This window comes from Labrus mixtus, chromosome 14 (genome assembly GCF_963584025.1).
Source record: "Labrus mixtus chromosome 14, fLabMix1.1, whole genome shotgun sequence".
Taxonomy (NCBI): Eukaryota; Metazoa; Chordata; class Actinopteri; order Labriformes; family Labridae; genus Labrus; species Labrus mixtus.
In genome coordinates, this window is record NC_083625.1 from 11,011,675 (window position 1) to 11,038,331 (window position 26,657).

General features: G+C 38.8%; 3 protein-coding genes, 1 long non-coding RNA gene and 1 other non-coding gene across 7 annotated transcripts; 3 read left to right on the forward strand and 2 right to left on the reverse strand.

Annotated features, from left to right (window-relative positions):
• The first annotated feature begins 1,826 nt into the window (after nucleotides 1–1,826).
• LOC132987998 (mesenteric estrogen-dependent adipogenesis protein-like) lies at nucleotides 1,827–3,638 on the forward strand. The gene is made up of 4 exons (XM_061055058.1): nucleotides 1,827–2,116; nucleotides 2,233–2,369; nucleotides 2,659–2,774; nucleotides 2,886–3,638. Exons 1-4 carry the CDS (start codon nucleotides 1,914–1,916, stop codon nucleotides 3,081–3,083), a joined length of 654 nt encoding a protein of 217 aa, XP_060911041.1. The 5' UTR covers nucleotides 1,827–1,913; the 3' UTR covers nucleotides 3,084–3,638.
• Nucleotides 3,559–6,319, reverse strand: alox5ap (arachidonate 5-lipoxygenase-activating protein). Of its 2 annotated transcripts, none has more exons than XM_061055059.1 (5): nucleotides 6,161–6,319; nucleotides 5,988–6,069; nucleotides 4,423–4,493; nucleotides 3,965–4,046; nucleotides 3,559–3,887 (listed from the first exon to the last, which is right to left on the reverse strand). In XM_061055059.1, the coding sequence occupies exons 1-5, from the start codon at nucleotides 6,231–6,233 to the stop codon at nucleotides 3,725–3,727; spliced, it is 471 nt and encodes a 156-aa protein (XP_060911042.1). In that variant the 5' UTR covers nucleotides 6,234–6,319; the 3' UTR covers nucleotides 3,559–3,724. The 2 variants fall into 2 exon arrangements, with proteins under 2 accessions (XP_060911042.1, XP_060911043.1); XM_061055060.1 differs by having other exon boundaries at nucleotides 5,988–6,052; nucleotides 6,161–6,302.
• A 1,767-nt stretch (nucleotides 6,320–8,086) lies between these two features.
• On the forward strand, nucleotides 8,087–8,158 carry trnae-uuc (transfer RNA glutamic acid (anticodon UUC)). The gene has a single exon. It is a non-coding gene; the product is annotated as a tRNA-Glu (tRNA).
• Nucleotides 8,159–8,871: 713 nt separating this feature from the next.
• uspl1 (ubiquitin specific peptidase like 1) lies at nucleotides 8,872–24,202 on the reverse strand. Of its 2 annotated transcripts, XM_061055062.1 has the most exons (9): nucleotides 24,046–24,202; nucleotides 22,466–22,628; nucleotides 21,633–21,755; nucleotides 20,706–21,537; nucleotides 17,006–17,116; nucleotides 15,397–15,526; nucleotides 13,037–13,162; nucleotides 11,872–12,032; nucleotides 8,872–11,006 (listed from the first exon to the last, which is right to left on the reverse strand). In XM_061055062.1, exons 2-9 carry the CDS (start codon nucleotides 22,589–22,591, stop codon nucleotides 9,259–9,261), a joined length of 3,357 nt encoding a protein of 1,118 aa, XP_060911045.1. In that variant the 5' UTR covers nucleotides 22,592–22,628; nucleotides 24,046–24,202; the 3' UTR covers nucleotides 8,872–9,258. The 2 variants fall into 2 exon arrangements, with proteins under 2 accessions (XP_060911045.1, XP_060911044.1); XM_061055061.1 differs by lacking the exons at nucleotides 22,466–22,628; nucleotides 24,046–24,202 and having other exon boundaries at nucleotides 21,633–21,950.
• LOC132988001 (uncharacterized) lies at nucleotides 21,729–22,209 on the forward strand. The gene is made up of 2 exons (XR_009675772.1): nucleotides 21,729–21,878; nucleotides 22,032–22,209. It is a non-coding gene; the product is annotated as an uncharacterized LOC132988001 (long non-coding RNA).
• Nucleotides 24,203–26,657: the final 2,455 nt, after the last annotated feature.

The window sequence follows — 26,657 nt, forward strand, 5'->3', positions numbered from 1 at the left end:
TTCATATTGCACATTAAAGCATAAACTGCTTTATTGGCTGGGTTTTGATTAAGAGAAAAATATAACCAGAAAGTAGGATGAAAGTTTGTTTTTTTGTAGTTTGCTGCAGACTGCTGGAGTGGAGACATACAAAACAAATGAGTCAACAGTTTCCAGACCACAAAGTCCAAACATGGACAGTCTGGCGACATCATTTAGATTGGCAGGCAGTGTAGCCTACCACTGTGACTGTTCACGTTTTTGTGGTAATAAAATGAATTTTAAAGAAAGAAATCCACTTGAGTTAGTTGTATTTTAGCCTAAAGTATCCACGACCGTAATTAATGTGTCACACAACTGGGTTTATTGTTACTTTGTGTGTCAAACTGTTATAATGACTAATAGGCTGCAGTAACCTAGGTAAGTAGGCTATAGCCTAAACTATGCATTTATCAGTAAGAAAAAAGGTCTGAGCAAATATTAAAACATGTCAAGGTGAGCAGAAGAGCCTCTGATATGGATCACATGGAGCTCATTAATCTCTGGTGTTGTCATTCTCAGGTGACTCAGAACTCACACAAGTCTCAAACCACTGTAGGTGTGGTGGTATGTTGTTTTTTTCCATCTGTAGCTTTTCCAAACATTGGGCCAAATGCTGCCTTCATATGGCGCTTAGAAAATCGTAAATCATAAACGGTATCTGAATTTGTTTACTCATTTCCTTTTTTGCGTAGGCCTACGTAGTATGTGTGTTATATTCATGTTCAATAACATTATGTGTGTAGGGAAGAGCCAGCCAGCGTTGAAAGATGTGCTGCTGTAAAATCTAAATCAGAAATATAAACTAGGCCTACTCGAATAGAAAAGCAGTTCGCCTTCAAAATAAAAGCACATTCGTCCCTTGAGTAGTTGAGAAACGCTAGGAAACATTTATCTGAGACATTAACTTTCATGTTTGTATTCCATGATAAGGTTTTGCTTTTAAACAATTTCAACATCTTCCCAACATTTTAAGGAGAAGACTTCGAAATGTCTTTTTCTGTCTGATAAACATGCGTAACCTATTTATTTTGACTAACTAGCCTATTTTTGTTTTATATATTGTTTTATAATTACTTCAACATTAAAGCTAGGACTATTTAAGCCTTTATGCATGCATTACATACCTGCACAGCTCCTCCATTTCACCGTTTGTATATTTTGTGTTTTTACATTCTTAAATTCTTAAATGCTCTTTATATTTGTATCTTTAAGTTCCTGTCAGCAAGTCGGTTCAGCTGTTTTATATTGTCTTGTAATTTTTTCTGAGGCCATTTGCTAATTGTTTTGCAACAAACACCAAGTGAAATTTCTTAAATGTACTTGGCTATAAAAACCGATTCTGATTCTGATATAACCTATCAATAGCTGTTAATAATTGGTTCTTAATATTCGCAAATCCTTTATAAATTTAGAAATGAAGTAGGCTATTTCAAAGAAACTTTGAAACTGGACTAATTATTGGTGTTTATATAAATATATTATTATATATATTATATATTATATTATATTATATTATATATATATTATATTATATTATTGTATTATATATATTTATATTATATTATATATATAAATATATATATATATATTATATATATTATATTATATTATATTATATATATATTTGTATTATATTATATATATAATATATATTATAAATATATATAATAATTTTGGTGTTTATATAAATAAATAAAAGTCACTACTATTTTTATTGAGCGGATTAATTTTGTTGTTGGCAAAGCAGACCGGAAGTCGTATTGTGTGGGTATAGCTAACTTGACGTGCTTGACGTTATATTAAACCGCAGGCGAACCTTGGAACATAAACAACAGCAGCAGTCGCAACAGGAGTATCTACATCTAAGAGGCGCTAGACAGAAGTGTGACATTATGACGACAAACACACTTGTCCCCAGCAGGATGAATGTGACAGAGGTTGAAGAGTTCCTGAAAAAACCTCCAGCCGGTTTCTCCGTAGAGGCTCTCGGCTCTGGTGGTTTCCGAGTTCACAGCGACCCGGAGGAGAGCATGGTGCTCATCGATGAGTTCGACTCCTGCAGAGGGAAAATAGTTTTCCAGCAGTCGCTGGGAAGGTGAGGAAAAACGTTGACTGCATGGGATGGGGCACTTCAGTTTGCAATGATTTCGCGCTTCTTCTTGATTTTTTTTGAAGTCCCATTAAATGATGTTTTTGTTCTTTATGTAACAGGAAAGTTAAAATGCAGAATCTATGGGAGTACACCAGCATGAGAAAGAGTCTACTGTCTAAGAGGATCTATCTGCTCGTGTCAGCCTACGAGGAAAACTCATCAGAGACCAACAAAAAGCCAAACAATGAAGCCAGAAGTAATTCAAAATTTCTGTTATTTTACCATTAGACCCCTGCATTACTTACACACACTCGATTCAAAACACATAGATTGTAATTGCATATAAAAGCTATGAAAATTCGGAGAAAATGTTGTATTTGGACCCAGTTTGTTCTAAGTAGGTCATAAAGTGTGACTCATTTTGGCTTCCAAACTAATTTGCCATGGGTGGAGCACGGGATTTTTAACGTCGGCACATGTTTTTTTTCTGCACTCTCTCTCTCCTTTCCTGTTTTCCTCACGAGTTATCTTTCTCCCTGTATCAGTGCTGCAACAGTACGTGGTGTCCATCTATGGCAATGATCCTTACATCAGGTGGCAGTTGGAGCGAGGCCTGGACTGGACCATATCCTCCGTGGCTGGGGAAAGCTACAGGGTGGATGTAAGCAGGACTTGTTTTTTCCCTCTGTACATTCCCCTTTTATTTTTTGTGGTTTATTTATTCCAGATTTTTCCACATTTGGGTACTTAATGTGACTTTTTCTAAATCCAGATTGACTTGACTGATGTTCTCGAGAGCTGGGGAGCTAAAAACCTCCACATCATCCCTGACAAGCCGCTTAAAGTAAAGCCTGTGTGGAGAGACGCCTGCTTCACCCTCAAGTACTACTCTGATGCCCTCTTCGACTTCTCGCGCTGGTTCGGCTTCAGCGAAAGAGAATTTAGCGTATGTTTATATTCTGCTCATTGAATAGCCTATTAATTGTTAGACGTTTTGTCCACATGCATGTCTAACTTTCTACTTCTGCTCTTTTTTTTTGTTTTGCTTCCATTTAAAGTTGACACTGTCATGAGCCAGCTGTGGATGAAGACAAGGGTGTCAAAGTGAAGTTGCCGTGGTTTTTCTTTACCGGAGCCCGGCTCTGCTTCCTCAAGAAAGTTGAGGGATGTTTGTGATGGCAGCCTGCCAGGCAAGAGCAGCTTTGGACTGAAGGAACTACTTTATTTAGTCCAGATTGCTTTTTCTTCAGTGGATGAAGATCACTGATAAGAACCGACGAGGGAATCTCGAATGCCCTGAACATTTAAGGCCTATTGTGTGCCAAAATGTATTTTTAAAGCTGTTCATAAATATGCACTGCACTTATTTTTTTTACAGATGATGTGTGAGAGTTGAAGGGTTTACTTCTGTGCTACTTCAAATACAGATGTTTTGTACTAAATAATCAGACTTTGTTGTTGAGGTTTATTTTTTATTTTTTTTTACCAAACTCAATTACAATAAAAGCTGTTTTACAAAATGAAAGACTACCCAGGTCAAATTCTGTCTGATACAGTCTCTCCCATTAAAGATGCTTTTTGAGAAATATCTGTTACGTGACACATACTGGACTAAGGGATGAGGAGCAGAGCAGATGCAGCGCTGGTGATGGTCTCCACGTACCCCTTGTAGTCTCTGCCATAATAATGCACCAGAAGGTAGTTGAATATGCCCACAATGCACATCAGGAACAGGAAGAAGAGGACACGTTTCCCAAACAGGTAGCCAGGAGTGCTTTAAAGACGCAACACATTAGTTAGAAAATGCCTCAAATAATCATACATTTACTGTAGCATGTTGCGGTGGTTTACCTTTGAGAGGTTTGTCCCATGTATCCCACAAAGTACTTCTGCCTGACAACCAGGTAGATGATCCCAGCAAAGGCGGCAGGAGCTTAAAACGAAGACACAAAAATAGAATTATCCTGAATTAACTTTGGTTCAATAATACAAAATGGTTCAAAAATAATAAAGACCTGTTTCTTGGTACTGTGTTTCCAGGCCCAAGCTTTCCATTTTAGAAAATCTTAAAACGCTGTGAATATAAATTTAGATATTCAAGAGAAACGTGTGCTTCTCTGTAGCCAGCTTTAAGTTCGTGTATAGCTGAGCTTGATGTGAAAATAGTTCTAAATGAAGTAAACGGCATGTAGCCCACATATGCAGAGGGAAAAGTGTCAAAGGAATGTTTTCAGGGCTAATGAGAGTAAACTGAAGTGGATCAAAGATTAACATTATAGCCGATATTCCAGCTACTGGTTAATGATTACCTTGATTGAGACACACACCGGCACACCACATCACTGCCAGGAAAGTTGAATAAGCATCCATGCAATTACGGCTGGAAGAAACCAACAAGTGTGATTAAGACATTTCCAAGAAGTCTAGTGCAATAAGAACCTCTGAAGCAATAGTCATTTAGCATCAAACAGAGGTGGGCTGATATACAGAGCCCTTTTTTATACCTCTGTTTGAGGAAATGTTCTGAAACGGCAGAGCATAAATGGACTATGAAAACATGCATGAGCTAAGAAAAGGTCAATGTGGCTCTCTGAGTGTTGGCGTCCAGGAAAAACTGAGTCCTAGTCAGCCTGAGCGGGCTGTTGCAATGAGTTGCAATAATCAGAGCAATGTGTTGCACACGGTGTTCTTGAAACCTCGTATTATCTACAGCTACAGAACAGTAGGCAGGGTTTTAAAAAAAACAACAAGAGGAGTAATTATTTCACATGTTTTTTTATCACTTTTATAAAAAGAAAAAGAAAAGATTTTAGATTTTTGTTGTGAAGTACTGGAAACTTTTATGTCAAACCCTTGACCTTCAAACAATCTGAGAAATCAAACCAGTATATGGTCAATATTTTCTTTACAAAGGCCAAAACCTCTGTGCCACATGTTAACCATAAAACCACTCCTTAAGTACATTTCTGTAACCATGTCCAAAACTCCTGAGCTTTTTATCAATCCCCAAATGAACCCCACCTTTAACCCCTTTCATCTGAATAATAAATGTTGAAATAATCCCGAACAGGATATATTCAAAAGAAGCGTACGTTTTAAACCGTCACAGATCCTTTGCTTCACATTTTAGAGGCCCACATTAATCTTTCCGTTGCATACAAGAGAGGATTTGGGTCAGACATTTCCTTTAAAAGAAGGAAGTATAATGTTGCTTTTGTTCTACCAGAGCAACCGAAGAGTAGACTGAACTTTGATGTTTGTTACTACTTTCAAAAAACATCTAAGTGATAAACCGGGTCCAGCAATTGATGACCACTTTGTATTGATATTTATTCATTGATTATTTTCTAATTGGCTAATCTATAAATAGTACAACATTATAATCCTTATGCACAAAGTGACGTATTCAGACTGTCTGATCATCGGTCCAAAACAACAAATCACATTCAATTAATGCTGAATTGAAAGAAAAATAAAACTTGAGTTGAGCAATTTGAGTATTTCAGTTGAAAATGCACTGAAAAATTGTAAAACCAAACAAATAGGTGATTGTTTGATGAGGAAATCTATTCAGTTACATTTACTCATGAGTCAGCTGGTAAATGTGTTTTTATACCGAGCAAAATAGTCCCAAAGTCTGAAGTCTGTTGTTGTTTTCCTAGAACACAGTCAAATGATCCCTCTTATCTCGGTGTTCAGTCAAATGAGGACTGCCTCTCAATGGATGTGATAATGAGGACAAATGGAAAATTCAACAGAAAGTTTCTGAGCATTTTTTTTTCAGAAACAGAAATAATACAAATCTGTTGGTTGTTCTACTGTCAAAGATTATTTTAACACAAGAAATGAGTATCAAAAAATGGGGGACACTTACTTGGCGCAGGAAACTCGTTCAAAAGCAGACGTTTGGACATTTTGTCTGATGCATTCCTTCTCCACCTTCAGGGCAAAGAATGCTTTGAACACAAAGGTCATTTATGTCTTAAATCAAAACATAGCTTAACAGAATTTACAAAGAAATGAAAGATGCTTTTTGCTTTTACTCACCATTCTGAAGAACGCTGATGAGGGTGACGATGACGAGGAGGTAGATGTTTTCCACCACGATGCTGGAGTCCATGATAGTGAGTGAGTTATCGTTACAGCTGGATAGAGAAGATAAACCTGATTTGAAACTCTACATCCTCATCCCACTCTCCATCCCTCATACGCACACATTTGTGGCTTCCTCTTTATGTAAATGATGATCTGGCCTAACACATAGGTGTGCAAACAAGTTGCCTGTTACTTCCTCTATAGCTACTTTGCACACGTACATATACAGGAAATTTGCATGGCCGTTATTTATTTCTTCATGTATTACTTCTCATCGAGGTTCTTTAAGGGGGCTAGAATTTTTTTTTTTTTACTGTCACATGGGGAAAAAGAGCATTTAAAAACTCAGTGTAGTTGGTCACTATATAACTTGACAAGATGCATTCCATAAGTGCTGAGATAGTGGACAATATATTATTGGGACTTTTAACTACACGCATCACTAAACTTCAGTTGTTCTGAATAACTTAAAATAATGTTACAGTAAACATATTTCTGTAGAGATGCATCGCACCTCAGAATCATGCAGGTCTGTGGTCATTTGTTAACATCCAGTTCCAGTCAACTTAAAGAACATTTTTTTGTGGCATCTGATTGAAAAAAAGAACATCATTAGTTGCGGTTCATTACTTTTAATATCTTATTCTGCTTGTAGAACTAAGTTGTATAAGAGACATCACAACTGAGGTCGAGCTGTTGTATCAAATATCAACAGGGCAGGGATCTGTTTTGGTCTGAGGCTGCAGGTGGAGTACCTATGATTGGATCACAGCTGTGCTGATATTCAGTACAACTGCACTCCCCCTCCTGTAGTATTGCCATATACACTTGTTTTTTTTTAGTCAAGCCCAAGAGCATTTTTAGAGCAGAATTTAATGTATGTTAAGTGCATTCACGATAGTAAAAACTGTGTATCTTAATTTAACGTTCAAAAACTCAACAATAAATAATATAAAAGTAAGTCACGGTGCAGCAAATCAGTGTCATGCTCTGTGACGGTAACTATGTCATTTTGATCCTAATTATTAAGGAGTACAAATGCTGTATAACAAAGGTATTGGTAGCACATGCTTTCACTGAGATTGCTCTAAAATACTCTATTAAAACAAAAGTAAATCAAATTGTATTTAACAATCCTATATTCAGTAAGTGGATAACAATAGGTACATAGTTGATCCCACCGCTGGTCTTTTTGTAAAATAAATGGTGTGTTACTTATTACACTCAATTAATTTGAGAAGCTTTTTCTGACTTGGCTGCCCTACAGTCAAACAGCACCTTCAAGTGCTTTTCACTGGTAATGCAGCTTCCTCCTTTGACATTTTCCGTTAACATTGTCATACATTTACAAAAGCTAGGTTGTTGATATTCTAGGACAGTAACAAACAAAAAGGGAAAACAGAGACAGCGACTGCTTCATCCGTCTCTGTCTCATCCAGAATGACTGCCAGAGTGCCAATATGTCTGACAGTGTGATGAATTAAAACCATGAGCAAACATTCACTGAATGAATAGTTCCTTAATCTGTCGTTTTGTGCATTGCATATTAATTGAACATTTTTACTTCGTCTATTAACCAAAAGTAAATATATATATGATGATGGTATTTTGGAGTAAGATAGAGAAAAACCCAGAGAAACAGTGTTGTTGCATGTTTTAGCACAGCAGGCTAACGAGAAAGTATGATTAATTAATCGACTGATCAAAGAGGAATATGGCCCTGAACACTTGAACCATCAATAGAGACAAAACACATTCTCATTCTTGAGGATACGATACATGCAACCGAAAGATCCGCCAGTGTATACATGTTTACATTTTGAAATCTCTATAGCAGCCCTCCGTATATAAACAGTAAACATGGCCATCATCAGCACGTCCCATATGGTCTAGCGGTTAGGATTCCTGGTTTTCACCCAGGCGGCCCGGGTTCGACTCCCGGTATGGGAACGACTCTTTTGATCCTCACCTTCCTACAACGATGATACGCTTTTAACATGACACCCAGGACAGGTAAAATACACCGTATGTGGTTGAGATACTATAACCTGTTCTTATATACACTTAGATTGGTGTAACTAGCTCCACACAGGAACCACTAGATGGCACTTCAATGGCTGTAAAAGAGCTGATCTAAGGAGGCAGTGTGGATTCATTTAGGGGTAGTTATGAATCTATTAGGATAACGGAAAATATAGTAACTCGATGCTCTTTGTTTGGTGACATGAAAAAGTAATTGTATTGGCCTTAACTCAGCTTAAAAAAAAAAAAATAGAGGGTGGTGATTCAATTTGGACGGGTATAGCTTCATTAATTAACTGATTTTGTTAAATATTTAAGAACACATTTCCCTGATTACAGTGTTTGGTTGTATTTCCAATTTGCACTAACTTTCTTTATAGGACCATTTCAATTAAGCTTTTATGTACAGTTAATCCACACATTATGATTGCAAGATTCAGAAACCAATTATTCCACATAACTAAATTAACCAATGGTCAATATTTATTTAAAAAGGAGGAGGTAACTATTGGGAGATGTTTTTTTAACGAGTATTTCATGGATTAATATTTAAAAGGAAAAACCTGTATTGATAGCTAATCCTCTCTCAGGAGCTGGTTGAGGTGAGCATGATTTTGTCAAAACAGTGAAGGTAGGAATGATTCTGGAGTCATCTAGAGAATTTATTAAATGACACAAAAACATGTATCATGTGAATTCAAGTAATTTGTCATATAACTTAAAAAACAGCAAACAAGCTGCTTCAGATGTAAACATAATAACTTCATACAACCCAAACGCATACATTATGTATAAATAGTATATAGGTACTGTATGTATACAGCTAAGTGCCAAAAGAGTGGAAAAAAAGCTGTGATATGTTTTATAAATTCCCCCATTATTTAATGTACAAGACTGAACATGCACACAGTTTTTATTGGATCTATTGACATTTATATCAACATAAATGCATCCTGATGTTTCATTACTTTCATATTAGTTGGCAGTCTAGGACCGCAGTCAATTTGGCATAGTTTTTGAGACAACTACTATCCCCAAAGCTCAGACAAAAGAAGTGCTTCCAGTGCCTCTGTCTCCTCGTCAGTCGGCCTCTGAGATTCTGCCTGCAACAAGAAGTCATCCATGAAGTTTTCACTAATTGGCTCATTTCCGTAAGTGTTTATCTGTGACGTTGCAACGCTAGCTCCTCCCAACTGGTCGACGCCATCTTTCCCATTTGCCAGCATCTCAAGTAAGCCAGTGCTGTCTGGCGAGAGGTTGCTGGCTGTGGTTGCAGGCGAGAGCAGGTCAGAGAGGGGGTCGTCGCAGATGGAGCTGTCGTATGTGCTGGAGGTGACGGTGCTCGGAGAGCCCAAGTCGGTGCTGTCTGGTCTGAGGCTAGTTCTGCCTTGATGACCCAACATTTCATTAAGCTTGGCAAGCTTCTTCTTCTTCGCCTTCAGTTTCTTGATTAGCTTGTACCGGAGGGCTTCAGTCGTGCCGACACCTGGAGGAACCTTCGAGGAGCTGCTGTGTTTCTTTGAGGAGTAGATTTCCTTTTCTCCAAGAATAGGAAGTGATGTGCCAGACACCTTTGTAGTGTTCGTCAGTAAAATTTGGGGTTTGAATGGGATTGATTTGGCAGGGGTTGGAAGCAGACTTTGTGTGTTTGAGGTCTTTGCACCGAATGCTCCGTACATTTCTGCAGCTTTCAGTGGGAGACCATCAGTTTTTTCTGTCTTAAGCGGTGGTTTGGGGTAGACGGCTGCAGAAATCTGCTGTTTTCTTACAGGGTTTGGTGTAGATTGAGAAAGAGGAATGGGCTTCTTTACTTGTATAACTGGGGTGGGGGGGACTTTAGAAATCGGCTTGACACCTTTGTGTAGTGGGTTTTTGCTGAGGAGGAAGGACAAACGAGCATTCTGATCTAGCGTTGGAGGCATTGTGGGACTATCCTTACTCGAGCACAAGGGTGAGGCGTCAGAAGAAGAAACAACTTGAGGAGCTTCCTGTTTAGCTGGAAGATCCACAGGTTTGTGACTGATCACTTTGGGCGGCTCAGGAAATGCAGAAATAAGTGGGGCAGCTTTGGATGAGGCTGACCTTCTTGTGTTTTGTCTGCCAACAGTTTGGCCTCTGCCAACTCCTCTTCCTCTCCTCCGTCCACCCCTGCCACGTGGAAAAAATGTGGGATCACTCGACGAGCTGTCCTCAGATCCAGAAGAGCTGGAGAGGGTGGGGAACTCTGCTACAGAGCCATGAGAGTTTTTATTACATATAACAGTTGAGGAGCTGTCAGGTGTAGAGTCAAGGTTTTCAATCCTACTGGAAACAACCAAATCCTGATTTTGTTGGATGTCATTTAGAGGCTCCGTTTCTGAGTCAGGTTTTAATTCCACAAGTGTGAGTGTAATGATGTCATTATGGCTGAGGCCTTGGAAGGTGTCAAGAAGTGTTGTCGAACCTATGGATGCATCAAGACCAGCCGTGATTGTCGAGTCTTCAGGTGCTGAGAGCGCACACATGATGTCCGTGTCATTGTGCGATGTAAAAATCGACTGATCTGGAGTGCGAGCCAAAAGTCGATCTGCTTTTAAGTCTTTGTCGCACAGACTGGAGTTCATCTTGCGTTTGGATAGGGGAGTTTCAGTAAACGTGCTGGAGGGAGAACAGACGTGATGCTCCTTATCGTCCTCCGCCTCCCAGAAGACAATGTGCATCTCGTGAGCAGGGACCGGGAGCGTCAGATGAGATTCCCAGTCTGGATGTTTCAGGTCGTCGTACTCCAGCCAGGATCCTGCAGCATACAGTCAATACAATCCACGGTTACTCATCTTTTACCAATTACTTATTACTTAATGTGTATTTATCACAATATATTCTGTAAAGAAACATAATCATGCACAAAATGTGTTCAAATTATTTAATATGAATAATTTTATTTATATAGCACCTTTAAAAACTAATGTTTACAAAGTGCTCTGCAGTATATATATTATTGTATATAAACACTTGTACATGTTTTTCATTGGTTGACATAAATAAAGATGCACTGCTTTGTTCATATTGTATGATAATTGATACTTGGCCAGTAAAGCTTTATCTGTTTGCAATATTAATAGACAAACAATAATTATATATATATATTATATAATAAAAATACCTAATTAAACCAAAAAATGCCCTGAAAACATTGCAAAGCCAAGATACATTTTAAATGGTTAAAATTAGTCTTTCAAATCAATGATGAAACAGGCCCCAACTCTGTCTGCAGTCCTCATCAGTTTAACACTACAGGAGTTGTCCAGCAGAAGGTGCTGTTGGCAAACTTCAATGAAAAGCAATACAGATATCTCTCTTCATGTGACTCAGCTAAGAGCTACAGAGTTTGTGGTTTCACACCAATTACAAAACTAGCTGACAGATTCATACCGAGAAGCAAAATCAAGCAAGTGTTCCCACACTTGAATTCATACTCCATGAAGTTACTTCCACCGATTACATTTCATTCTGACCAAACCTGGCAAAGTTATTCATTTCACTTCTTTATCAAATAATAAAAAAAAAGAGGTAAATTCTAGTTAGGTAATGGTAGATGTTGACAACCCAACCCAACTCCCCCCCAAAAAAAACCCAACAACACAAAAACAACAACAACTTACCATTAGACTTGTGAATCCAGGTGACAAAGTGCTTCAGTGTCTGCTTGTACTGTATGACAGTTGAGACTGAGTAGCGTTTACCCTTAAAGGTGAAGGTGTAGACTTTGACGTCATTGTCAGGAAGCCCCTCTACAAAGTGCAGCGCGAACACCGGAGGCAAACTAGACAAAACACAAAGCAAAAGACTTTATCAGCAAATAATCAGCATGTTCTTCTTCATTTGATTGGTTAACTGTTTGGTCTATTAACAATGAGTTCAATGAGACATTCCCAAGAAATTGGCTTAAACGATATTCTAAACAATTACTGATTAATTTCTGATGGTTGACTCCTCTAAATCATATACAATTTAATGGATATAAAGCTAATTCAACTGTTTTAGAAAAGAAACGTAGTGTGTGAGGCAACCATCGAACTACATTTTTTTTCTTTGTTGTGACGCTGATGTTAACTTACAAGCGAGTCATCATGAAATGTGTTCACTTTTTTGTGGAAATTTGAGATTATTGTGTTTAAGGGTTAAGTCGTATAGATTTGGTAATTTAACTCACCCTGTCGATCAGTTACAGAGACAGATAGGGCTTTCACACCTGCAGAAACCTCCTGATATTTCAGGAGTTTTTCCTGCCAGTCCCCTAGTATTTTTTCCGCAGAGCTTATGTGAGAACGCATCAGGATATTATCCAGAGAATTCAGCTCAAGTCAATGGAAGGGGGGAGTGCCGCTTATAACCTATGGCTCGAGTTGTTGCCTGGACTGTATGCACGCGACTGCTACGATCTCCGTGCACATCATTTAACAGCTTCTTTGTGTTTTCTGTTCGGCAGGATGTTCTCCTCTACTCAATTGTGATTCAGTTGAACTACACGTAGCACTTATGTGTCCTATGTTGAAACAGTCATTCATTTACTCTCTGTGCTTAAACAACTCAAGTATTGTCCGTCCTAAGCGGAGGTGCAATTAGTTTGCTAACATTGGTCCAATCAGGAGTAAAGACTCTAAAATCACATCTCCAAAATTCATCAATAACAATTTGAAAGTAAACAGGTCGATATACTGCACCTACTTGAAGTTAATGCATCTCCACCAATGAACAAATGTTAGGTTTCATATAAGCCTCTGTCCACATATTTTCAAAGGTAGATAAAAAGTTTTTTGTTCTCACCTCTCCAGCAACATCGTCCTCCTCTGGTCCTTCTTGCCGCACACATTACATGGGGCGGCGTGGACCGCATGGAGAGGGCGCCAGTCAGGTAATATGTTCGTGAAGGTCGGGAGAGTTTTCATAACCCTGGAAAAATAACACGACAGACATTTAGGATTTAAACAGTTTAACTACTACCGCGCCTTCTACTAGTCAAAGTAATCTCAACAGACAGATGCTGACCTATAAAATAACTAAATACAGTTATTTTATAGATGGTGGACAACATTTTTCAATATCACATGACAACCAATGATCCAATACCAATAAACATGTAACACATATACTAACTCAATCACCACCCAAGCTCTTAATGTGGGTAAAAAAAAATCAGGTTATATACTGCCCTACATGTCTTGTTTTTTTTGTCATTCACAAATAATATATCACTCCTCTCTTACAATGCACCATGAGAAAAACCCTGTACTTTACTGCTTTTCTTAATCTTACGTTTTAGTAGAAAGGACCGAAGTGGGCGGCTGTGGCTCAGTTGGTAGAGTCGTCGCCTCAACCGGAAGGTCGAGGGTTCGATCCCCAGCTGAACAACATGACCGTTGTGTCCTTGGGCAAGACACTTAACCCCGCAATGCATGGATTAGTGTTGTACTTACTCTCTGATGTACGTCGCTTTGGATAAAAGCGTCTGCTAAGTGAGTTGTAGAAGTAAAATAAAATTGAGAACTTTTCTCATGCAGGGTTATTAATAAGTTAATTCTAAATATTTTAATCTATGAAGTGCTGGAAGTCTTCAAGCTCCGGATGTTATATTGTTTGACACCCATCATGCCAATAATATTTACTCCACACAGATGAGAGGATAAGATGTTAAACAGTCACTGAGTCACCACATGTGCTACCGATTTTAGATGGGATCTGTCCCATCTCTACCTTTACCTTGGCTTGTAGTGCTGGGTGGTGATCTGATCACACAGATGTTGCATTAAATCTGAGTCTTTGTCACTTGCAACTTTTTCCCTGCAGGTTTTGTGGATGGGTGCTAAGTGGTCCTGAATGACTTCGCTGCAGTGTCCCCTTGTCATACTAAAGCTAATGTAGCATAGCCTGTCTCTTGATAAGCATGGCAGATCTGGTTTAACAGGCGTCATTGTTTTCGTTCAGTGCAGGTTGTGTCAAACATAACCCTAACCGTCACACACAAACACAAGAGCTATCAGATTTCTCACTAAACACTTGTGTAATTTTGGTTGTTATCAGGCTTGGAAGAGTCATAACCCAGAGCTGTTCAGACTTTGAAAACTTCATAATGCCACCTGATTTTTTTACACTATAAGTTAAATAAAGAAAAATAAAGGTTTGCAGAATCGTCACAGCCGTAAATGTTAAGTGTCTCTTGATTTCTTACAGCTGTATATCTTCCTTTATATGGCTGTGCTCAGAAGGATATCTTTGATATTATGTTAGCTAGACAGTTGGCATTTAAACAACACCTGGCATGCTGCTGAAGCAAGGACTAAATCCACCTGTTGTTTAGTTTATTGCTCTGTGCCTGCTGTGAGACGCCAGCAGAAAACAAACACGAGATGGTTGTGTTTAATTTCTAATACATTAAGGATTGTGATGCTCAGGTTATGTTTGAAATTTTAAAAGACTGTGGATTAAATCAATCAGATTCTTCACTGTGAAAATGTAAAATAAAGCTTTTTTTCCCCCAAACTTTGAAGACTTTTATCTATATACATGTTAATCTCGTCTCAAAATGCAATAATTAACATCATCAGTCCTCCCCATCTTAACATTATAATAAGTTGTTAATGCTAATATTGATTTAAAATCTTTAGCTGTTCCAATTATAAACAGTTGATTATCTGTACTTTGGTGATGTTCTTATTACAACACTAAATATCACGAGTAGTATCTGTGAAATTACCAAAGATTAGTTAACTGTTGAACCATCTCGTGACTTAGCCGAGGTATTTAAAGTACCAAAACAGTTGTACAGAGCAAGCAGTATAAAGTGGTCTGCGTTAAATAAGTGGTGTGGTCAATGACTGTTAATAAATAGAAGATCTCATAACTTCTAGACAGGCTTGGTGGTAAAACTTGATCATACACTGGCCAATCAGGGGCCGTGGTCAGCAATCAGAGTGTGTCGGCAGCCACATCATTTTTAAAGAGCACGGCTATGAGAGTCAATTAACAATGTGGGCGGTACAACAGAAGGTTTCTGAGGTTGTATCAATATTGGCTTGTGGTACCATCCTTTCATATTATACAATCTCGTTCAACTTCTTAAGCCAGTTCCGAAAAGACCACACACTCAGGTGAGTCCACTAAAATGGCATGCATTGATCATCACCTACCTTTCTTTCATGGCAACTTTGCATTCACTGCACACAAACTCCCAAAGAAAGGTCGACTGAAAGAGAGGCTCCGCCCACGTGTCCATGGTAAGTAGAAGCGGCATGGCGAAAACCGGGCTTTCCCTGCAACCTGAAGGACAAAAACTAGTTAGAGAATCCACCCACGTCATCCTCCCATCATTATTATGAGGTAAATCTGTGAATGAAAGATAGCCAAAATATGAACACCTCTGCTTTTCTTCCTAATCTTTCCCTGCCTCCCTCTCTTTTTTAAAAACATTGTGACAAAAACTAAGCAAGTTTTCCAACTTTATTAAAATGTAAAGATTATTTAACAAGTGCATGTCAGGACATGTCACTTACTGCTATTGTCAGATGATAATTCTTACTTTGAAATATCACACAGTTACTTCAGCCCTGTCAGACCAATATCTGAAGCAAACTCTGTGGTTCAAGAAAATAATACAAGGTCATTTATTATGCACGTTAGCTGTTGGATAATTGTACATGGAGCCCGTCATGTTGTGTTTTATCAAAGTGCGATTGTTTTTGCAGTTGCAATTCGCAAAAACAAATCTCCTCTGTGACTTTGTTTTGTAGGAGTAATCTGTGTGAAATGAAAAGTGGCATTAGGCTATGTAAAAATGTGAAATCTAATATTAATGAACAGAAGGCTTGAGGGGCCCTGTGATCGTTGTGCTGTGCAGTTTGAAAAACATTCGCCCAGACAACTTGCTCACACAGCTTAGCACAATCTGCTCATAGTTTCTGATCCAACACATTTTTGTGATCAGTAGTGCCACAGCAGTGGCTTCATAGGTCAGTTTTTAATAAGAGTTCATTTGTTTGTAGTTTTAGCTTTTCACAGGCGTGCGGGACGGTTTCGTCTTACCAAGCCACTAAGGGAAAGTGCATGGACAAATAGATCTGCAGCAAGTCCGAATGTTAACCATGACATAGCACATTCTCAATTAAGCAGCTCTGCTGCCTTTCTCATAACATTTCATAAAAATTGGGTCAAATGAGGAGTTTTTGGGTGGTAGTATCTGTTACGGCTATATGTTTCCCTATGCTGTGTGTTCCTTCTGCACTTCCTGTTGTCTCCAGCACAGGTGAAGCCACTAATTGAACAACAGGCACACCTGGCCTCAATATTTAAAAGCCCAGTGTTGGCTGCAGAAAAAGGAGGCATTTTGGAGGAGGCATCTGGAGTTGGGACTACTGTGCTGCTCGGTCGGGGATTGTTTGTTGTGTTTTGTTTCCAAGTTGCTCTTTGTTATCATTAAGTTTAAGTAATTGTAATAAATCCCTTTTGACTTTTGTTAAGGTGTTTAGTGTCTTTTAATGGGTCAATGTGAGGTTTGTTGTTAGCCCCATAGGGCCGCCTTATGGCAGGGCGTAACAGTATCATATACTACAACTAAACACTTTTCGACTGCCTCTGAGGAATTGTGACATTTTGTAGTAGTTGTGAAGTGTTTCAAAACATACATTCAAGTCAAGAGTCCAAGGGACAGGAAGTAGAATAGCCCACAAAAATGACACATTTCAGGTACTAAATTCATCTAAGTAAACAGGTGCAGAGAACGCCTTCAGAGACTGAGATTACCAAGTTTGACGTGCAGCTTGGGCTGCAGAAGTTTAAAGATCGACATCCTCAGACTCTGCAGTTCTTCGTTGGCTCCTTTCAGCACGTGATGTGGAACCCTCACAACGCCATCTAGTCAGAATCAAATTCAGATAAATCAAGTACATGTAGAGGCAATGCATTAAATTAAATGAATGAAACAAATGCATGTTGGTAAGTTAAATACATTTCTTATCTATCTAAATTTATAACGTAAGCAGTGTTTCCCACAGTATGATGCTATATATTCTCCAACTTATTTTAGTATGTGTAACAAAAAACTTTAAACTGCTCATTTTACTCCCAATTCTGCATTTCTCTTACACTCAGCATCTTGTCCTGCTCCGCCATATTTTGAAGCTTTGTTGTTTGTGTGTTTCTGCTCTTTTGAACGCATCGACAGCAGTACGCTAAAAACAAAAATAGGACTACTTGAAATGTTCTATTCGATATTCTGTTATCACATCAGGTGATCCGTCTAGGAGGAGGCTTATTGTTGATGGCGCGACTCACAACAATCATCCTTAACTCATGCTGTGTAGACACCAAACGCAAATGTAATCTGCCGTGCTACAAAAGTACATAGAAAGTCAATGGAACGACGCAAATCGCGTGGTGTGGTTCGATGGACTCGTCGTGCAACGAAATAGACGCGAAATTCAACTTCAGCGACAAATTCGCTTGATGCCTTGACGCGACAGCCAATCATCATTGACAGAAGACGATGACAAGGCTGACGTCAGGAATGGAGGAGAAACTACTGGAGCTGCACAAGTCTGAGTGGCCGTAAATGCACTTCCTGAAGAAAACAGTGATATTCACAGAGCTGCTCCAAAGTATGTTGTAAACACAGAGATGACGGTGTTTGAATCTACAACTTGTCTGACTTCGGTCAACAGGTTGAAGGCAGTGATAACAGTACCCACTGTGGCTGATTATAGGAGAAGGAGGCGCAAACAAGCATTGGTATCTAGGTGACAAGCCTCAGCAAGCTTGTCGCTTCAGGGTCAGACGGGCGAAAATTCGCTTCAATAAATTTGATCAACTCAATGACATTTGCGCAATCACGCGACAGGAATATTATTTTCGCGTTAGGTGTGTACTCAGCTTAAGACTGCTTGACCTCATTGGCTACAAGCAGCTGCAGAAAACATTCTAACAAAAGGCATTCAATTTTGACATGAGCACTGCATCTCAATCGGTGCCTTTCAATCAATCAATATTTGTATTCATATTAAGTGTTATCTCGAGACACTTTACGAAGAGCAGGTAAAAGACTGTACTCTTTAAGGGAAGGACATACGGACAGGGGACATCTGTCTTTCTTGCTCTCTCTCTCGTGCACACAGCTTTTTATGATAAATAAAAAAAAGTGGTCAAGTAATATGCTTGGGGAGCCCGGCCACTGGTAAGCACGACATTTACGGTCAGATAGCACCAAGATGTTATTATATCACATAATGAGCTTCTTTTTGCCACACCCATTGTCTTGTGGAATCAAGCAATGCAGACCACCTCTGTTTTTCACACTGCTTTTAAAGTGTCCAAAAAAAGTACTTCATTGATTTAACTGTAACATATGAATTTCTTCCCATTTAAATTATTAATTTTATAATTTTTTTTCCCACAAGTGTTAAGCCTTTTGTTGGTGCAAATGACAAAAGTCAAACATAATGTAACAATTCAAAGGGACGATAGGGTTTGATAAGGTCCATGTGTTTCAAGGGAATTATATCATGTTATTTATCTCTAGTGTGAAAATAACATTACTAATGGTAAAATTCATACATAAATAACACTTACACAAGAATACTAATTTACACCTTCTCATCTAGGGAATGCCATCGTTTCCACCTCAGAGGTTTAAAATAAACTGTATTGGCCACAACAGTTAGTAACCCTGAACGTGAACTTTGCGTTGCGTTGATATTTCATAGTGAACGGTCACTTTTGTTTTAAACACTGCTTCAACTTTTCTCCGCCTCATCTCAATGTGTCTGCATTTATCAGTATCAGCAAGTTGTTACAGGTGACAACAATCAGAAACTTAACGCTACGTTTGGTCCAAAAGTTGAAAATAAAGTCCTGAGACACATGCACATATTGTTTTGTTTGACTCATGCAACACAAGCAGTCTGAATTGTTAAAGTTTATAAGAGGAATATTTTTTATTTTTGAATTTTTACAGTACTCTTATCACAGATTTACATTTTTTTGTGGAAATTTTCATCTTACTGGGGCTGTTATTGAAATGATGCAGATTTTCTATGACAGTCTGTTGTGCTCAGTGTTTCGCACACGGACAATACCTGGGCGGACTGCCCAGGTATCGAAGTGTCTTAGCCCTTAAGAGAGCTCCTAAGGTGTCAAACTGTTAGGAGTAGGGAGGAGGACTTTTAAGAGGCTTAATAGTTTCTTAGGGTGAGGGGAAAATGGAACAATTTTCTCCAAACAGGACATAAGGAATAATTATTTTTGACTCAATGTTGGTCCCAACAGACAAAAATGATTGGTGAAGACATTTAAATCCATCTACCACCTCTCTCCAAAGTGACACAGACACGTTGAGTTTCTCTACATGTGGTTACCTCCACAGGTGTGTCCAATCACTAATTAAGCCTCTTTACATGGTGATACAACTTTTGGCATGTGAAGAAGCTGCTGCTCAAGTGGGTCTGAGATTTCAAACTGTGTAGGCCATATTCTTTTAAAATACATCTTACAAATGATCACACAGGTGCTAATTTCATAGTGTTCATCATTATACAATTTCTGACTCGATTCTATGATTTACTTTTTTTCTCTCCATTTTGTTGGATCAACCAATCACAGCTTCTGAAAAAATGTGTCATACCTAGCAACGGGGTCAACAACACCTCACTAAGATGCTTGTCCTGACTGAGAATATTCCTAAATCACTCCTAGGCTAACCCCCAATTCACACATACTCTGTACGCGCCACGGTCCGCCAGCGCCACGGTTTTACTCAGTCGGATGGCTCGCGCCCATTCACACTGAATCCGTTTCTGGGACGTCAGCGCAGCGGAGTGCGAATAAAGAGAAAAACATGCAAACAACATGTTGCTTTGTCTTTCTGAAGATGCATTGTTGTTAATTTGGTTCCTGTTTTGACGTAATGTTGAAATGTTGAAAGTGATGAAAAATACGATCGCGAGTCCGTATATTGTGTTTTATTTTGAAATTGACCGGATGCTCTGTGCGTTTCCTTGTCTGACTTCCTGTCCGGGCTGTCATATTCTGTCCAGCTTGACGCGTGCCTGCAGCGTACTCCGGCGAAAATAGACTCGCTGCGTATTTGAAACGGAGCAGAGCGTAGTGCCGTTGGTGGCACGCGCCGGAGACGGACCGCAGCGCGCCCTGTGTGAACACAATGATAGACTAGAGTGGCAGTTAAGTACAACGTAGTGCGCGGCGCTGACGGACCGCGGCGCGCACGGAGTATGTGTAAATTGGGGTTAAGACTCCTTGCAAGGATTTTTAAGCTAAGTTAGGAGCTCTCAGAGGATTCTCAGAATATTTGTGAACACGGGCCTGGTGTTTGGGTCTGTGCGCGGATGAAGAAGATCATCCGCGCCTCTATAAAACAAAAAGGCATCAAATGGACAAAAAACAAATGTAATGGACCACTCCCATCTATGGTGTAAATGATCTGTTTACTCACCTCTGCCGGTCTGATGATGGACTTGGATATCAGCGGAAATGTCTTCATATCTTTGCAGCAGCTGGCGGACAGAGGAACGCTGAGGCTCATCTTTAGCTGTACACTTTCTCAAGCTCTTACAGTTCACCAAAGCAACAAGCAGTGAGTCCAACCAGCACAGGTTGTTGCTGTTCCTCCAGAAAAGCTGATTGGGAACTGCTACAAGCTCATCTGACTCTGACTCCGTCTCAGACTCAACACTTGTTATGTTCTTACAAGTGTTGTTTTCTGCAGTCTCTGATTTCTGCACCTTCAGAGTATTGATTTGGGTTGAATGAATATCCGTATCTGTGAGAAGTGGTGGATTGGAGTCCAAACTGCAGCGTCTGTTCTCCTCTGCCTCACGCTTGTCCTCATCAGTGATCAGCAAGCTGTCGAATAAGCTCTGCAGGTGTCCAACTGCGGTCTTGCAAGTAGAAACAATACCATCCGTACAAGTAACAGTCTCTGGCTTCTTGTCTAGTTCGTTCTCTTGTTGTGATTCCCATCCTGCCTCTGCAACTGGAGAATCCCAGTGGCATCCATTTGACTTTCCACTGTCTGTCTTTGGTTCTGCATGTTGGCCATTACTAACAATGTTTAGAGCAACATGCTCTGCTTGGCTGACATGCGTGTCTGTTAGACTTTGACTGTCCTGATGACTTGATCGCAGGCGTTTTTGCATGGGTTTAATCGGCTCTTCTTCGTCTTCCTGTGCCATGGCATTTTTTCTTTTGCTCCCAACAGAGGGCTCCACGGGAACCAAGTTGGCCAAAACATCCTCCAAGGACCGGCTGACCAGAGGGAAAAGGCACTGTGTGGGAATAGATACAGAATGATTAACATGGCAAGAGAAGGCTGTTTTGTTGGAAGTGTGTTTGTTTGTGTGAAAGCAGTACTGGGATTTACCTGTGGGTTTGTGCAAAGTGTTATGGACTCCTTTAGGTTGATGCGGTAAGAGCGCAGAGCATAGTTCAAGCCCTTCGAAGTACACCAGGGACAACACTCCAGTGAAGCAGCTCTTTCCTGAACCTTTAGAAAGATAGCAGAAATGTAAGTGCAAAGACCACAGACCTCAAAAAAATAAAAAGATGAGGTAATCCACCATTTCAATTTTGAATCCAAGATATTTCCAGTTTTGTAAAAGATGCAAGAGTGGACAAATATGACAAATCTTAGACTTTCCAGTTGATATTTTTGGATTGTTAACATTCTCACAACAACTGATAAACTCACTGCCATGTATCAGCAACGCTTTCACCCTAGTGCCACATCTGACAAGTTCACTATATTCAATATTTTTATTAGATTTTGCTGGTTACAATAAACTATTCTGCTGAAAGTTAACGTCAAAGTATGCACAGGTTCTGCAGACAGAGATGTCAGGTTTGAAGACTTTTTGAGCTTCACATTTTTGCTCAGTCAGTTTAAGTGACAGTTTGGAAAGGCTGAATGGCACATCTTAAGAATAAACGAAAAAACGAAACACTTTCTTCAAAATATAAGAAAAACATGTTGCATGTGGTACACAACTTTCAAAGCAGTGTAAGAAAAAGATCTTCTCGTTCACACATCATCAACTTTACCAGAAACTTTCGCCTTTTACCAACAAAGATTTCCGTTTTTATTTATTTTTTGTTGTTGTTTAATTTGGATTGGTACTGCCCATTCACAGTATGTTTCAAATTCAATTCAGCTTTGCGCAAGTGACACTGCGAGAGGAAAACAAGAGCTCTACTGACTTTTCCCAAATACCCCACCAGTGGTGAGGCCAAAGACCCCAAACCAGTGTCTTCATCAGTCATTGGCAAACTGCAGCTGCTCTTCGGGTCCATTGCTGTCCGGTGCCATTCAGAATACACAACCATGCCACTGCAACCTGGCTCACCTCTCCTCCCGAAGAAGCTGAGGAGAAAAATATAGCAAAACACAAGGTATGTCACTACTAATGATGTTATTACAATGATAGAGGTGAATTCCTCTTTAAAGGTGATCTATATGATGATATAAACAACATGTAAAGGGAGGAGAATAAAAATTTTAACAAATGTGTTATTGCATTTCACATCTAAATCTGCAATTAATCCGCATTGGCTGTCAGCGTGAGTGCTCCTCATTTGAATTTAAAAAGATGTAATATCAATCAAACTTTATTTGTATAGCACCTTTCAGACAAATTAAATTGCAGTTCAAAGTGCTTAACAAGAGTGCAGAAAAGTTGTTGACAAAAAGTAGTTTATAAAATCATTGATAAAATCATTGAGAGACTAATGCACACCAATAAGAATTAAAAGATATGTATAAAAATAAAATAAAATAAGACACAAAAAAGCAACAAGATATTAAAATAAATACATAAAGAGGAAAATATTCAAAATTGTCGTAGGATAAAAAAGACAATACAGTAGTGTTAAGATTTGAATTGATATAAAACACTATATAAAAGCCGGACTGAATAAAGTTTTAAGACTCGGCTCCTCTCAGACCCTCAGGAAGGTCATTCCACAGTCTCGGCGCGTAACACCTGAAAGCAGCATCACCAAAGGTTTTTGTCCTGCTCTGTGGAACAACTAAGAGAGAGGAACTGGAGGATCTGATGGGGCCGTACTGGTTCATAAACTAAAATCATATCTGATAGGTAGTCTGGTGCAAGGCCATGTAATGCTTTACAAACTAATAAAATTATTTTAAAATCAACACGAAAACTAACAGGCAGCCAGTGTAAAGATTTTAAAACAGGTGTGATAAATTCATGTGTAATAATACATGTAATGGAATTAATTACCAAAGCCCAACTTTCTCTAATTAAAAAGGTCCAAATGTATATAATCATTTTGAAAGTAGGAAAGGATTATTGTTTGTTTCTTTGTGTGCACCACTAGCCTCATGACCAAAAACACATCCAGTAAGGCTCTACGTTTGTGTCAGATCTGGAAGAGAAAACATAGATCTTTCATTGAGATGCACACATTCAGAATGAAAACACAGATCATCACATTAATCATGAAATGTTTTGACCATGGTACTGGTGCGACCTATGCTTAAACAAAGCAGTGTATAGATTTTATCAAACCAGCAGTGGAATAAAAAAGGTTCGCCTGACACACACAGAAAAACTATTTATGGACAACATTTCGTAATGATATTGCTTTGTTTGGAAAACAATTAAAGTTACTGTTGAGATAATCTCCATTCACAGGCGTGTGTGCATTAACTACACCAGGCTGCTAGCATGCTAACGAGTTAGCCTACAGCCGGGCATTCGTTTCAGTCGCTCCCAAAGACTCATTTCAAGTTATTTTGTTATTAAAATTATACATACCGTGACAAAACCAGAAGTGTATCTGTCAGCGCGATGCTGGTAGCTTAAATCCATAGGAACAGTGCGAGATTCTTTAAATCATATCTGCGCGGGGAGAGTCCATGTGCACCCTTCAGCCCGTTCGTGTCTTAAACGTTTGTGTGCCGGCCGGGGTGCAGCACCTTTTGTCGTCCCCCTCTAGCGGACATAGGTTCCGCTTGCCTCCCACATGGTAACTGAAGTGAACCGCAACAAGTGCACGGGTTAATATTTACGGTGTATGATTGTAACGTTACTGACGTTTGTTTGATATTGCACTACCAATGGAATCAGCACCAGTCGAGAGTACACAAACTTGATATATTTTAAGATGCATTCAAACCCGAAAATAAGTGTCATTGCAATCTTCATTTTTTTAATAGGCCTAAACCTGTTTATATCTACATGACATTTTTTATCAGCTTTGTTACTGAAGTGTGAAATATACAGATTAACAGCAAGTAAGAATCATGGGATATATAGTTATATAGTTATTATTTTCAACAATGTATTCATGATAATAATGTTAGCTTTAATTGTAGGCTTCTACTAATAATACAAATTCATAATTATTTTATTATCATAATTATTGTTATTATTGTCATCATTGTTAATAATATTAATTATCTTGTAAGTAGTAGTGGTTATAGTATGAGTAGAAGCATCTACTCCTAAAAGATGATCAAAACACACATTTAATAAGGCATTACCCGTAACCAGTCAGACTATAATCAAATCTGTTTTGATGCTTCTTTTTATATATATATATATATATATATATATATATATTTTTTTTTTTTTAACCAAGCGTGTGTGTCTTTTTGAGAGAAAAATTAGAGTGGATTTGACTAGATGGTGGGGTTTCATATGTCCCTCACTCTGCTTCCATAATACACCTTCTGCTCCTTTAGCCTCCCATCTCTCACACACATACACACACATAAACAGACGCACACACTCAGATCTCCCTCCACCCAATCCCGCCTCTTGCATGTGCCCTCCTCCATTAAGCCCCTCCTGTATCTACTGCTCTCCTGTCCTCTATTTTCCTCTTGATGACAAAATGAATTTGCATATTTTTCCCAGGGAGTGCTCATTAGAATGCATAAACCGGCCGCCTCCTAGCCTCATGAGCAGGCTATAGCTTTCTGCCGTGGCATCTCCTGATGCAAAATGAGACTCAGACAGGCAGCATCACAGGCAGACATGTGGCCTGAGTCTGGGTTGTGATTGGCATTTGGAATCAGTTCACCCTTCCCTTCCTTAATTCATGGATAAGAATAAACTATGTGTCAGCCATTTTTTCTTTGTTTCTGTATTAGCTGCTAAGCAGAAGCATCTTAGATACCTATTTCATCACTAACTGTATGCTGAAATAATGGATCATTCCTTGAGTATATAAGAGTATCCTAAATGGGCATATGACTGCTGGCTGGACTACATTTTGAAAAACCATAATAAACATTTGCATTTCCCTCATATTTGGTCCTCCAACCCCCACATCTATATTTAAACACACAAACAAGGCTCTAAATTCAGATTACATTACCTTTAATTTGGACAAAGAAGGCCTTATCACAGATTTTTTTTTAAATCCTTGAAATGAAAAAGTCTTGCCTTTATTCCTCTGTTTACAACTTAACATTTTGTCAGAGATAAGAAAACTGGGTCAAAAAAGTCAGCATTCTTAACTGCTCAAACTGTGTATGTTAAAAATAGGCAACTGCACTTCTGTAATCTTTACAGGTTTAGCAAATACTGTGTTAAATCATACAAGTGATCTTACAGAGCACCTGTATCTGTTTAACAGTTCAAGAGATATCATATAGACACAGTTTAACAGCGATAGTTGTTACATCACTACAGACTGTCATCAAACTCATTGGAGTATAGATTGTTTGATAGCATCGTGCACAGGAAATGCTATGCCAAACCATAATAATTGAGCTCTGTAGTGAATAATCACATCACATAACATGTTCTACATGCAAAATACAAGCTTCTGCCCTCTGGTAAGAAAAAAATATTCATCCCTGTGTCTATAAGGCTTATAAATAGCAGCAATGAGACAGGATATAGGCACTGGACTATAATATGTCTCTGCATTTTTGCCCTGGTATTTTAACAACCTGATGTTATATTTATAGGCTATTCTTAATTTGTGTTGTTCATTGTTTCATGTTTAATGTGAATGATGTTGATTGTTGTCTTTCTATGGCAGCAGAATGGGTGAAGAGCCCAAGACAAATCCCTTTGTGAAACAATAAAGTTAATATTGAATCTTGAATAGCTGTAGCCTACTGACATCCCTTTGCAGAGCTAATGGCTGTAGAACAGCAAGCACAACAAATAGTTCAATGAAATGTTGCATTTGTTTAAACATGAGGGCAAAAATGCTGAAAATGTGCCAATAAGACTTATTCCAAATTCCATTTGGTTATCTCTATGAAATAATCAAATTAGTTATAATTGTCCGGATGAGAAATATATGAGTTAATACCGAAAGAACTCAATACAACATTTTGGTTGGGCGAAAAAAAATTAACTGCTTAAAAATAAACTGATTTGTTTTCTCATTAGTGTTTTGTTTTCTA

Excerpts from the sequence above, each read along its gene's own strand:
- LOC132987998 (XM_061055058.1), top strand. The coding sequence starts at position 1,914 with ATGACGACAAACACACTTGTCCCCAGCAGGATGAATGTGACAGAGGTT. Across the intron at positions 2,370-2,658 it reads GCCAAACAATGAAGCCAGAA|TGCTGCAACAGTACGTGGTG; the intron begins GTAATTCAAAAT and ends TCCCTGTATCAG. Across the intron at positions 2,775-2,885 it reads GGGAAAGCTACAGGGTGGAT|ATTGACTTGACTGATGTTCT; the intron begins GTAAGCAGGACT and ends TTCTAAATCCAG.
- alox5ap (XM_061055059.1), bottom strand. The coding sequence starts at position 6,233 with ATGGACTCCAGCATCGTGGTGGAAAACATCTACCTCCTCGTCATCGTC. Across the intron at positions 6,070-6,160 it reads CATCAGCGTTCTTCAGAATG|CATTCTTTGCCCTGAAGGTG; the intron begins GTGAGTAAAAGC and ends TTGTGTTCAAAG. Across the intron at positions 4,047-4,422 it reads CGGTGTGTGTCTCAATCAAG|CTCCTGCCGCCTTTGCTGGG; the intron begins GTAATCATTAAC and ends CTTCGTTTTAAG.
- uspl1 (XM_061055061.1), bottom strand. The coding sequence starts at position 21,935 with ATGTTAACAATCCAAAAATATCAACTGGAAAGTCTAAGATTTGTCATA. Across the intron at positions 15,527-17,005 it reads CAAGCTGCACGTCAAACTTG|GTTGCAGGGAAAGCCCGGTT; the intron begins GTAATCTCAGTC and ends TTTGTCCTTCAG. Across the intron at positions 13,163-15,396 it reads AAAGTTGCCATGAAAGAAAG|GGTTATGAAAACTCTCCCGA; the intron begins GTAGGTGATGAT and ends TTATTTTTCCAG.